The sequence below is a fragment of the Oncorhynchus mykiss genome, chromosome 21 (assembly GCF_057628025.1).
Source record: "Oncorhynchus mykiss isolate SJ-2025 chromosome 21, ASM5762802v1, whole genome shotgun sequence".
Classification (NCBI taxonomy): domain Eukaryota; kingdom Metazoa; phylum Chordata; class Actinopteri; order Salmoniformes; family Salmonidae; genus Oncorhynchus; species Oncorhynchus mykiss.
The window spans coordinates 31,705,004-31,719,388 of NC_143042.1; the positions used below are offsets into that span (position 1 = coordinate 31,705,004).

A 14,385-nucleotide genomic window follows, 5' to 3' on the forward strand; every position below is an offset into this window, starting at 1 on the left:
TCAACCATCTCATCACAGTGAATGACACCATGTCCTTCAGGTACTGGATAAACTAAGCAATGCCAGAAGAGGTGACCTACAGATATGTCAGCATCCCTCATGTACCTGGGTTCTGGGATCACGTTGTGGTGGGAACAACAACAGTGGCGATGATGGTATTGGTCTCACTCGCGTGTCCACAACCATAGAGTATTACAGTTTCCTTAACAGTGTTATTGTAAGAGTTTAAATGTTTAAACAGAGGACACATCTAAAACAGTATAAAACAAGATGATAAACAGAGGATCCTTCTAAAACAGTATAAAACAAGATGATAAACAGAGGATCCATCTAAAACAGTATAAAACAAGATGATAAACAGAGGATCCATCTAAAACAGTATAAAACAAGATGATAAACAGAGGATCCATCTAAAACAGTATAAAACAAGATGATAAACAGAGGATCCATCTAAAACAGTATAAAACAAGATGATAAACAGAGGATCCATCTAAAACAGTATAAAACAAGATGATAAACAGAGGATCCATCTAAAACAGTATAAAACAAGATGATAAACAGAGGATCCATCTAAAACAGTATAAACAAGATGATAAACAGAGGATCCATCTAAAATAGTATAAAACAAGTGCAGTATGTTCTGAGAATGTGTCAAAGGAATTTTACAATTCCTAAATGTGTTCATTAACCAATTAAATTAAAATCACTCTGTCTGTTGTTAAGAATTTTTAAGATCGTTATTTGCATTAAATAGACAGAGAGACCAGTCTACCAAAATGAGCCAATAGCATTTATTCTCGAGAGCGCTGCTCATAGAACCCTGTACAACAGTATATATATAAAATATGACGTTATAGGTTATAAAATGTATCTCCCCCTCTCGACCAGGACAAAGCAGGTTCAAAAGTTAATTCCAACTCACTAGCGCACATACCTGACACACTATACCTGGATTAACTCCTGAAGTCTCACCATAGTTTATTACCACTTAGCAGACAGTTTCAGATACGGAAAACCTGGAGGGGCTCTCGCTGTCTTATGTAACCACCACAGAGTTATAGCTGAGTCGGTTCAAACATAGGTTAATGATCCTCTTTGCTTACTTTAGACACACACACATTCCTCCTTCCACAAAGGTTATCATTTCCAATTACCCCTTATCCCTGCTACATAACCTCTTTCTTATGAACTAACATTATTAATCAGATATTGTAAAACAGGGTAGAGTTTAATTAATTATAGTTCTATTTAAACGTAAATATTGTTTAGTCATTATTCATAAAATTCCTAACAATGGTAGCAACACAACATGTCATCAGCACAACATGGTAGCCGCTCGAGAGCACCCTTACCTGCCAATCTATAAATTACAAATCAAATGTTATTAGTCACATGCGCTGAATACAACAGGTAGACCTTACATACACAAGGCTGCGGGGCCAGACGGATTACCAGAACATGTGCTCCGGGCATGTGCTGACCAACTGGCAGGTGTTTTCACTGACATTTTCAACATGTCCCTGATTGAGTCTGTAATACCAACATGGTTCAAGCAGACCACCATAGTCCCTGTACCCAAGAACACGAAGGCCTGAATGACTACAGACCCGTAGCACTCACGTCCTTACCCATGAAGTGATTTGAAAGGCTGGTAATGGCTCACATCAACACCATTATCCCAGAAACCCTAGACCCACTCCAATTTGCATACCGCCCAAACAGATCCATAGATGATGCAATCTCTATTGCACTCCACACTACCCTTTCCCACCTGGACAAAAGGAACACCTATGTGAGAATGCTATTCATTGACTACAGCTCACGGTTCAACACCATAGTACCCTCTAAGCTCATCACTAAGCTAAGGAACCTGGGACTAAACACCTCCCTCTGCAGGTGGTGAGGGTAGGTAGCAACACATCTGCCACGCTGATGCTCAAAACTGGAGCTCCCCAGGGGTGCGTGCTCAGTCCCCATCTGTACTCCCTGTTCACCCACGACTGCATGGCCAGGCACGACTCCAACACCATCATTAAGTTTGCTGATGACACAACAGTGGTAGGCCTGTTGATCACCGACAATGACGAGACAGACTATAGGGAGGAGGTCAGAGAGCTTCACCATAGCCCTGTTTGACTCTCAGATCAATTCAGTGTCTATAAATGAATTCTCTGAGAGTGATTACATATTGGCAACTGAGATCCTTTATAGCAAAGACACACATAGCCAGACAGCATTGACTATAAATTATCGTTCAGTTTGGTCTCCTAAACTAAGTTCGTATCTCGTTCTTGGTACCACTTAGAACCAAAAACATTACCTCAACCAATGGCATATATCAAATACACCCCCTCCTAGACAAGATCACAGAGAGATGTGACTGACACACAGACATTGTGGAGCCACCTAACTGGTTCCCCATTAATCTCACCATCTCTACACGTGGTTTAGGAATAGTTTACAGACACATTCACAGATAAGACTAACCCGACCTCTCCCCTCTCTTGGCCCAAGTAACTTTATCCACATAAACATGCTTATGAAAATGAATAAAACATCTTATTTATAAATGTTACCTAAAGAATTCTGTTTCGGCCACGACACGCTGCTACTCTCTGTTAATCTTATATGCATAGTCACTTCAACTATACATTCATGTACATACTACCTCAATTGGCCCGACCAACCAGTGCTGCCGCACATTGGCTAACTGGGCTATCTGCATTGTGTCCCATCACCCGCCGACCCCTCTTTTTTACGCTACTGCTACTCTCTGTTTATCATATATGCATAGTCACTTTAACCATATCTACATGTACATACTACCTCAATAAGCCTGACTAACCGGTGTCTGTATGTAGCCTTGCTACTCTTATTTTCAAATGTCTTTTTACTGTTGTTTTATTTAATTACTTACCTACACACACACACACACACACATACACATATCTTTTTTTTTGCACTATTGGTTAGAGCATGTAAGCATTTCACTGTTTGATCTAAACCTGTATTCGGCGCACGTGACAAATAAACTTGTGTTTGATTTTATTTGACTGTAGGTCTCATGTAGAATAATATAATATCAACTGAAGCCTGGACACGGACTGTATACCTCATGGAGTCTATTATAATATTAACTGAAGTCTGGACACTGACTGTAGGTCTCACCTCATGGAGTCTATTATAATATTAACTGAAGTCTGGACACTGACTGTAGGCCTCATGTAGTCTATTATAATATTAACTGAAGTCAGGACACTGACTGTAATCTATTATAATATTAACTGAAGTCTGGAAACTGACTGTAGGTCTCATGTAGTCTATTATAATATTAACTGAAGTCTGGACACTGACTGTAGACCTCATGTAGTCTATTATAATATTAGCTGAAGTCTGGACACTGACTGTAGGCCTCATGTAGTATATTATAATATTAGCTGAAGTCTGGACACTGACTGTAGGCCTCATGTAGTCTATCATAATAATAACTGAAGTCTGGACACTGACTGTAGTCTATTATAATATTAACTGAAGTATGGACACTGACTGTAGGTCTCATGTAGTCTATTATAATATTAACTGAAGTCTGGACACTGACTGTAGTCTATTATAATATTAACTGAAGTCTGGACACTGACTGTAGGCCTCAAGTAGTCTATTATAATATTAACTGAAGTCTGGACACTGACTGTAGTCTATTATAATATTAACTGAAGTCTGGACACTGACTGTAGTCTATTATAATATTAACTGACGTCTGGGCACTGACTGTAGGTATCATGTAGTCTATTATAATATTAACTGAAGTCTGGACACTGACTGTAGATCTCATGTAGTCTATTATAATATTAACTGAAGTCTGGACACTGACTGTAGGTATCATGTAGTCTATTATAATGTTAACTGAAGTCTGGACACTGACTGTAGTCTAGTATAATATTAACTAACATCTGGACACAGACTGTAGGTCTCATGTAGTCTATTATAATATTAACTGACATCTGGACACTGACTGTAGGTATCATGTAGTCTATTATAATATTAACTGAGGTCTGGACACTGACTGTAGGTCTCATGTAGTCTATTATAATATTAACTGAAGTCTGGACACTGACTGTAGTCTATTATAATATTAACTGACGTCTGGACACTGACTGTAGGTATCATGTAGTCTATTATAATATTAACTGAAGTCTGGACACTGACTGTAGGCCTCATGTAGTCTATTATAATATTAACTGAAGTCTGGACACTGACTGTAGGTCTCGTGTAGTCTATTATAATATTAACTGAAGTCTGGACACTGACTGTAGGTCTCGTGTAGTCTATTATACTATTAATTGAAGTCTGGACACTGACTGTAGTCTATTATAATATTAACTGAAGTCTGGACACTGACTGTAGTCTATTATAATATTAACTGAAGTCTGGACACTGACTGTAGTCTATTATAATATTAACTGACGTCTGGACACTGACTGTAGGTATCATGTAGTCTATTATAATATTAACTGAAGTCTGGACACTGACTGTAGGCCTCATGTAGTCTATTATAATATTAACTGAAGTCTGGACACTGACTGTAGGCCTCATGTAGTCTATTATAATATTAACTGAAGTCTGGACACTGACTGTAGTCTATTATAATATTAACTGACATCTGGACACTGACTGTAGGTATCATGTAGTCTATTATAATATTAACTAAAGTCTGGACACTGACTGTAGGCCTCATGTAGTCTATTATAATATTAACTGAAGTCTGGACACTGACTGTAGTCTTTTATAATATTAACTGAAGTCTGGACACTGACTGTAGGTCTCACAACATATAGTCTATTATAATATTAACTGAAGTCTGGACACTGACTGTAGTTTTGTATAATATTAACTGAAGTCTGGCCACTGACTGTACTTCTCATGTAGTCTATTATATTATTAACTGAAGTCTGGACACTGACTGTAGTTTATTATAATATTAACTGACGTCTGGACACTGACTGTATGTATCATGTAGTCTATTATAATATTAACTGAAGTCTGGACACTGACTGTAGATCTCATGTAGTCTATTATAATATTAACTGAAGTCTGGACACTGACTGTAGGTATCATGTAGTCTATTATAATATTAACTGACATCTGGACACTGACTGTAGGTATCATGTAGTCTATTATAATATTAACTGAAGTCTGGACACTGACTGTAGGTATCATGTAGTCTATTATAATATTAACTGAAGTCTGGACACTGACTGTAGTCTAGTATAATATTAACTGACATCTGGAAACTGACTGTAGGTCTCATGTAGTCTATTATAATATTAACTGACATCTGGACATTGACTGTAGGTATCATGTAGTCTCTTATAATATTAACTGAAGTCTGGACACTGACTGTAGGTCTCATGTAGTCTATTATAATATTAACTGACATCTGGACACTGACTGTAGGTATCATGTAGTCTATTATAATATTAACTAAAGTCTGGACACTGACTGTAGGCCTCATGTAGTCTATTATAATATTAACTGAAGTCTGGACACTGACTGTAGTCTTTTATAATATTAACTGAAGTCTGGACACTGACTGTAGGTCTCACAACATATAGTCTATTATAATATTAACTGAAGTCTGGACACTGACTGTAGTTTAGTATAATATTAACTGAAGTCTGGCCACTGACTGTACTTCTCATGTAGTCTATTATATTATTAACTGAAGTCTGGACACTGACTGTAGTTTATTATAATATTAACTGACGTCTGGACACTGACTGTATGTATCATGTAGTCTATTATAATATTAACTGAAGTCTGGACACTGACTGTAATCTATTATAATATTAACTGAAGTATGGACACTGACTGTAGGTCTCATGTAGTCTATTATAATATTAACTGAAGTCTGGACACTGACTGTAGTCTATTATAATATTAACTGAAGTATGGACACTGACTGTAGGTCTCATGTAGTCTATTATAATATTAACTGAAGTCTGGACACTGACTGTAGTCTATTATAATATTAACTGAAGTCTGGACACTGACTGTAGGTCTCACCTCATGGAGTCTATTATAATATTAACTGAAGTCTGGACACTGACTGTAGGCCTCATGTAGTCTATTATAATATTAACTGAAGTCAGGACACTGACTGTAATCTATTATAATATTAACTGAAGTCTGGAAACTGACTGTAGGTCTCATGTAGTCTATTATAATATTAACTGAAGTCTGGACACTGACTGTAGACCTCATGTAGTCTATTATAATATTAGCTGAAGTCTGGACACTGACTGTAGGCCTCATGTAGTATATTATAATATTAGCTGAAGTCTGGACACTGACTGTAGGCCTCATGTAGTCTATCATAATAATAACTGAAGTCTGGACACTGACTGTAGTCTATTATAATATTAACTGAAGTATGGACACTGACTGTAGGTCTCATGTAGTCTATTATAATATTAACTGAAGTCTGGACACTGACTGTAGTCTATTATAATATTAACTGAAGTCTGGACACTGACTGTAGGCCTCAAGTAGTCTATTATAATATTAACTGAAGTCTGGACACTGACTGTAGTCTATTATAATATTAACTGAAGTCTGGACACTGACTGTAGTCTATTATAATACTAACTGACGTCTGGACACTGACTGTAGGTATCATGTAGTCTATTATAATATTAACTGAAGTCTGGACACTGACTGTAGATCTCATGTAGTCTATTATAATATTAACTGAAGTCTGGACACTGACTGTAGGTATCATGTAGTCTATTATAATATTAACTGAAGTCTGGACACTGACAGTAGTCTAGTATAATATTAACTAACATCTGGACACAGACTGTAGGTCTCATGTAGTCTATTATAATATTAACTGACATCTGGACACTGACTGTAGGTATCATGTAGTCTATTATAATATTAACTGAGGTCTGGACACTGACTGTAGGTCTCATGTAGTCTATTATAATATTAACTGAAGTCTGGACACTGACTGTAGTCTATTATAATATTAACTGACGTCTGGACACTGACTGTAGGTATCATGTAGTCTATTATAATATTAACTGAAGTCTGGACACTGACTGTAGGCCTCATGTAGTCTATTATAATATTAACTGAAGTCTGGACACTGACTGTAGGTCTCGTGTAGTCTATTATAATATTAACTGAAGTCTGGACACTGACTGTAGGTCTCGTGTAGTCTATTATACTATTAATTGAAGTCTGGACACTGACTGTAGTCTATTATAATATTAACTGAAGTCTGGACACTGACTGTAGTCTATTATAATATTAACTGAAGTCTGGACACTGACTGTAGTCTATTATAATATTAACTGACGTCTGGACACTGACTGTAGGTATCATGTAGTCTATTATAATATTAACTGAAGTCTGGACACTGACTGTAGGCCTCATGTAGTCTATTATAATATTAACTGAAGTCTGGACACTGACTGTAGGCCTCATGTAGTCTATTAAAATATTAACTGAAGTCTGGACACTGACTGTAGTCTATTATAATATTAACTGACATCTGGACACTGACTGTAGGTATCATGTAGTCTATTATAATATTAACTAAAGTCTGGACACTGACTGTAGGCCTCATGTAGTCTATTATAATATTAACTGAAGTCTGGACACTGACTGTAGTCTTTTATAATATTAACTGAAGTCTGGACACTGACTGTAGGTCTCACAACATATAGTCTATTATAATATTAACTGAAGTCTGGACACTGACTGTAGTTTAGTATAATATTAACTGAAGTCTGGCCACTGACTGTACTTCTCATGTAGTCTATTATATTATTAACTGAAGTCTGGACACTGACTGTAGTTTATTATAATATTAACTGACGTCTGGACACTGACTGTATGTATCATGTAGTCTATTATAATATTAACTGAAGTCTGGACACTGACTGTAGATCTCATGTAGTCTATTATAATATTAACTGAAGTCTGGACACTGACTGTAGGTATCATGTAGTCTATTATAATATTAACTGACATCTGGACACTGACTGTAGGTATCATGTAGTCTATTATAATATTAACTGAAGTCTGGACACTGACTGTAGGTATCATGTAGTCTATTATAATATTAACTGAAGTCTGGACACTGACTGTAGTCTAGTATAATATTAACTGACATCTGGAAACTGACTGTAGGTCTCATGTAGTCTATTATAATATTAACTGACATCTGGACATTGACTGTAGGTATCATGTAGTCTATTATAATATTAACTGAAGTCTGGACACTGACTGTAGGTCTCATGTAGTCTATTATAATATTAACTGAAGTCTGGACACTGACTGTAGTCTATTATAATATTAACTGACATCTGGACACTGACTGTAGGTATCATGTAGTCTATTATAATATTAACTAAAGTCTGGACACTGACTGTAGGCCTCATGTAGTCTATTATAATATTAACTGAAGTCTGGACACTGACTGTAGTCTTTTATAATATTAACTGAAGTCTGGACACTGACTGTAGGTCTCACAACATATAGTCTATTATAATATTAACTGAAGTCTGGACACTGACTGTAGTTTAGTATAATATTAACTGAAGTCTGGCCACTGACTGTACTTCTCATGTAGTCTATTATATTATTAACTGAAGTCTGGACACTGACTGTAGTTTATTATAATATTAACTGACGTCTGGACACTGACTGTATGTATCATGTAGTCTATTATAATATTAACTGAAGTCTGGACACTGACTGTAATCTATTATAATATTAACTGAAGTATGGACACTGACTGTAGGTCTCATGTAGTCTATTATAATATTAACTGAAGTCTGGACACTGACTGTAGTCTATTATAATATTAACTGAAGTATGGACACTGACTGTAGGTCTCATGTAGTCTATTATAATATTAACTGAAGTCTGGACACTGACTGTAGTCTATTATAATATTAACTGAAGTCTGGACACTGACTGTAGGTCTCACCTCATGGAGTCTATTATAATATTAACTGAATTCTGGACACTGACTGTAGGCCTCATGTATTCTATTATAATATTAACTGAAGTCAGGACACTGACTGTAATCTATTATAATATTAACTGAAGTCTGGAAACTGACTGTAGGTCTCATGTAGTCCATTATAATATTAACTGAAGTCTGGACACTGACTGTAGGCCTCATGTAGTCTATTATAATATTAACTGAAGTCTGGACACTGACTGTAGTCTATTATTATATTAACTGAAGTATGGACACTGACTGTAGGTCTCATGTAGTCTATTATAATATTAACTGAAGTCTGGACACTGACTGTAGTCTATTGTAATATTAACTGAAGTATGGACACTGACTGTACGTCTCATGTAGTCTATTATAATGTTAGCTGAAGTCTGGACACTGACTGTAGGTCTCATGTAGTCTATTATAATATTAACTGAAGTCTGGACACTGACTGTAGTCTATTATAATATTAACTGAAGTCTGGGCACTGACTGTAGTCTATTATAATATTAACTGAAGTCTGTACACTGACTGTAGTCTATTATAATATTAACTGAAGTCTGGACACTGACTGTAGATCTCATGTAGTCTATTATAATATTAACTGAAGTCTGGACACTGACTGTAGGTATCATGTAGTCTATTATAATATTAACTGAAGTCTGGACACTGACTGTAGTCTATTATAATATTAACTGAAGTCTGGACACTGACTGTAGGCCTCATGTAGTCTATTATAAAATTACCTGAAGTCTGGACACTGACTGTAGGTCTCACCTCATGTCTATTATAATATTAACTGAAGTCTGGACACTGACTGTAGGTCTCATGTAGTCTATTATAATATTAACTGAAGTCTGGACACTGACTGTAGGTCTCACGTAGTCTATTATAATATTAACTGAAGTCTGGACACTGACTGTAGGTCTCATGTAGTCTATTATAATATTAACTGACATCTGGACACTGACTGTAGGTCTCATGTAGTCTATTATAATATTAACTGACATCTGGACACTGACTGTAGGTGTCACCTCATGTAGTCTATTATAAAATTAACTGAAGTGTGGAGACTGACTGTTGGTCTCATGTAGTCTATTATAATATTAACTGAAGTCTGGACACTGACTGTTGGTCTCATGTAGTCTATTATAATATTAACTGAAGTCTGGACACTGACTGTAGGTCTCGTGTAGTCTATTATAATATTAATTGAAGTCTGGACACTGACTGTAGTCTATTATAATATTAACTGAAGTCTGGACACTGACTGTAGTCTATTATAATATTAACTGAAGTCTGGACACTGACTGTAGTCTATTATAATATTAACTGACGTCTGGACACTGACTGTAGGTATCATGTAGTCTATTATAATATTAACTGAAGTCTGGACACTGACTGTAGGCCTCATGTAGTCTATTATAATATTAACTGAAGTCTGGAGACTGACTGTAGGTCTCGTGTAGTCTATTATAATATTAACTGAAGTCTGGACACTGACTGTAGGTCTCGTGTAGTCTATTATAATATTAATTGAAGTCTGGACACTGACTGTAGTCTATTATAATATTAACTGAAGTCTGGACACTGACTGTAGTCTATTATAATATTAACTGAAGTCTGGACACTGACTGTAGTCTATTATAATATTAACTGACGTCTGGACACTGACTGTAGGTATCATGTAGTCTATTATAATATTAACTGAAGTCTGGACACTGACTGTAGGCCTCATGTAGTCTATTAAAATATTAACTGAAGTCTGGACACTGACTGTAGATATCATGTAGTCTATTATAATATTACCTGAAGTCTGGACACTGACTGTAGGTATCATGTAGTCTATTATAATATTAACTGAAGTCTGGACACTGACTGTAGGTCTCGTGTAGTCTATTATAATATTAATTGAAGTCTGGACACTGACTGTAGTCTATTATAATATTAACTGAAGTCTGGACACTGACTGTAGTCTATTATAATATTAACTGAAGTCTGGACACTGACTGTAGTCTATTATAATATTAACTGACGTCTGGACACTGACTGTAGGTATCATGTAGTCTATTATAATATTAACTGAAGTCTGGACACTGACTGTAGGCCTCATGTAGTCTATTATAATATTAACTGAAGTCTGGAGACTGACTGTAGGTCTCGTGTAGTCTATTATAATATTAACTGAAGTCTGGACACTGACTGTAGGTCTCGTGTAGTCTATTATAATATTAATTGAAGTCTGGACACTGACTGTAGTCTATTATAATATTAACTGAAGTCTGGAAACTGACTGTAGTCTATTATAATATTAACTGAAGTCTGGACACTGACTGTAGTCTATTATAATATTAACTGACGTCTGGACACTGACTGTAGGTATCATGTAGTCTATTATAATATTAACTGAAGTCTGGACACTGACTGTAGGCCTCATGTAGTCTATTAAAATATTAACTGAAGTCTGGACACTGACTGTAGATATCATGTAGTCTATTATAATATTACCTGAAGTCTGGACACTGACTGTAGGTATCATGTAGTCTATTATAATATTAACTGAAGTCTGGACACTGACTGTAGTCTAGTACAATATTAACTGACATCTGGACACTGACTGTAGGTCTCATGTAGTCTATTATAATATTAACTGACATCTGGACACTGACTGTAGGTATCATGTAGTCTATTATAATATTAACAGAAGTCTGGACACTGACTGTAGGTCTCATGTAGTCTATTATAATATTAACTGAAGTCTGGACACTGACTGTAGGTCTCATGTAGTCTATTATAATATTAACTGAAGTCTGGACACTGACTGTAGGTGTCACGTAGTCTATTATAATATGAACTGAAGTCTGGACACTGACTGTAGGTCTCACCTCATGTAGTCTATTATAATATTAACTGACATCTGGACACTGACTGTAGGTCTCATGTAGTCTATTATAATATTAACTGACATCTGGACACTGTGTGATAACATGCGTCTTGGTGAGAGGTGTAGGAGTCAGGCGCAGGAGAGCAGGGATGTCTGAGGAGCGTGTTTAATAATAGTCCAGCAATGCAAATGGCACAGAACAAAAATCCCAAAACTACGCTCTCGAATAATCGTGCAAACACACGGAGGAACTAACACAGTTCCGACACTTTTCATACACGTGCGTAAATGCGAAAAAACAACAAACATCAAATACCATTGAACGCAATACACACAAGTCTAATCCTGCACGAATTACGGCAGGTAACAGCTGCCCTATATACCCACAGAAATCAAAGCAATTGAAAACCAGGTGTGAAAAGGAACACAGACAAAACAACCAGAAAAAGAAAAAGGGATCGGTAGTGGCTAGTAGACCGGCGACGCTGAGCGCCGAGCGCCGCCCTGAACAGTGAGAGGAGTTGCCCTCAGTAGAAGTCGTGACAGTACCCCCCCCCCCCCCCCCCTGACGCGCGGCTCCCGCAGCGCGACGACGCCGGCCTCGAGGACAACCCGGAGGACGAGGCGCAGGGCGATCCGGATGGAGGCGGTGAAACTCCCTTAGCATAGGAGGATCCAGTACGTCCTCCACCGGCACCCAGCATCTCTCCTCCGGACCGTACCCCTCCCAGTCCACGAGGTACTGAAGACCCACCACCCGACGCCTTGAGTCCAGTATGGACCGAACTGCATACGCCGGCGCCCCCCCGATGTCCAGGGGGGGCGGAGGGACCTCCCGCACCTCATCTTCTTGAAGCGGACCAGCCACCACCGGCCTGAGGAGAGACACATGAAACGAGGGGTTAATACGGTAATACGGGGGGAGCTGTAACCTATAACACACCTCGTTTATTCTCCTCAGGACTTTGAATGGCCCCACAAACCGCGGACCCAGCTTCCGGCAGGGCAGGTGGAGGGGCAGGTTTCGGGGCGAGAGCCAGACCCGGTCCCCCGGTGTGTACACCGGGGCCTCGCTGCGATGGCGGTCGGCACTGTCCTTCTGCCGTGCTTCGGCCCGTTTAAGGTACCCATGGGCGGCCTCCCAGGTTTCCCTTGAGCGTTTCACCCAATCGTCCACCGCAGGAGCCTCGGTCTGGCTCTGATGCCATGGTACCAGGACCGGCTGATAGCCCAACACACATTGGAAGGGCGACAGGTTCGTAGAGGAGTGGGGAAGTGAGTTCTGGGCCATCTCCGCCCAGGGGATGTACTTCGCCCACTCCCCTGGCCGGTCCTGGCAATACGACCGCAGAAACCTACCCACATCCTGGTTCACTCTTTCCACCTGCCCATTACTCTCGGGGTGAAACCCAGAGGTCAGGCTGACCGAGACCCCCAAACGTTCCATGAAAGCCTTCCACACCCTGGACGTGAACTCGGGACCCCGATCAGAAACAATATCCTCAGGCACCCCGTAGTGCCGGAAGACGTGAGTAAACAGGGCCTCCGCCGTCTGTAGGGCCGTAGGGAGACCGGGCAAAGGGAGGAGACGACAGGACTTAGAAAACCGATCCACAACGACCAGGATTGTGGTGTTGCCCTGTGACGGTGGCAGATCGGTCAAGAAGTCAACCGACAGGTGTGACCAAGGCCGCTGTGGAACGGGAAGGGGTTGTAACTTCCCTCTGGGCAGGTGCCTAGGAGCCTTGCACTGAGCGCACACTGAGCAGGAGGACACATAAACCCTCACGTCCTTGGCTAAAGTGGTCCACCAGACATCGCACCGTCCTCCCAATCCCCGGATGACCAGAGGAGGGGGATGTGTGAGCCCACCAAATTAACCTGTCTCTAACCTCCAGCGGAACATACACCCGTCCCGCTGGACATTGTGGTGGAGTGGGCTCAACACGCGATGCTCGCTCAATGTCTGCGTCCACCTCCCACCTTACAGGTGCCACTAGACAAGAAGCCGGGAGGATGGGCGCAGGATCAATGGCCCGCTCCTCCGTATCATATAGTCGGGACAGTGCGTCTGCCTTAGTGTTCTGGGAGCCTGGTCTATAGGAGATGGTAAACCTAAATCGGGTGAAAAACATGGTCCACCTTGCCTGACGAGGGTTCAGTCTCCTCGCTGCCCGAATGTACTCTAGATTACGGTGGTCAGTCCAGATGAGGAAAGGGTGCTGGGCCCCCTCAAGCCAATGTCTCCACACCTTCAGGGCTCTGACAATAGCTAGCAGCTCCCGATCCCCCACGTCATAGTTTCGCTCCGCCGGGCTGAGCTTCTGAGAAAAGAAAGCACAGGGGCGGAGCTTCGGTGGCGCACCCGAGCGCTGGGAGAGCACGGCTCCAACCCCAGCCTCGGATGCGTCCACCTCCACTATAAATGCCAAAGAGGGGTCCGGATGCGCCAGCACGGGAGCCGAGGTAAAAAGAGCCTTCAGGC

At 39.6% G+C, this 14,385-nt stretch overlaps 1 protein-coding gene and 1 pseudogene across 2 annotated transcripts in view; both read right to left on the bottom strand.

The window, feature by feature from the left end:
- Positions 1 to 14,385, bottom strand: part of LOC149973044 (NLR family CARD domain-containing protein 3-like) — a 572,339-nt pseudogene that overhangs the window by 453,420 nt on the left and 104,534 nt on the right. The gene's annotated exons all lie outside the window — the stretch shown is intronic.
- Positions 12,053 to 13,347, bottom strand: LOC149973054 (uncharacterized). Its single transcript, XM_090214414.1, has one exon. It carries the CDS (start codon positions 13,345 to 13,347, stop codon positions 12,115 to 12,117), a length of 1,233 nt encoding a protein of 410 aa, XP_090070540.1. The 3' UTR covers positions 12,053 to 12,114.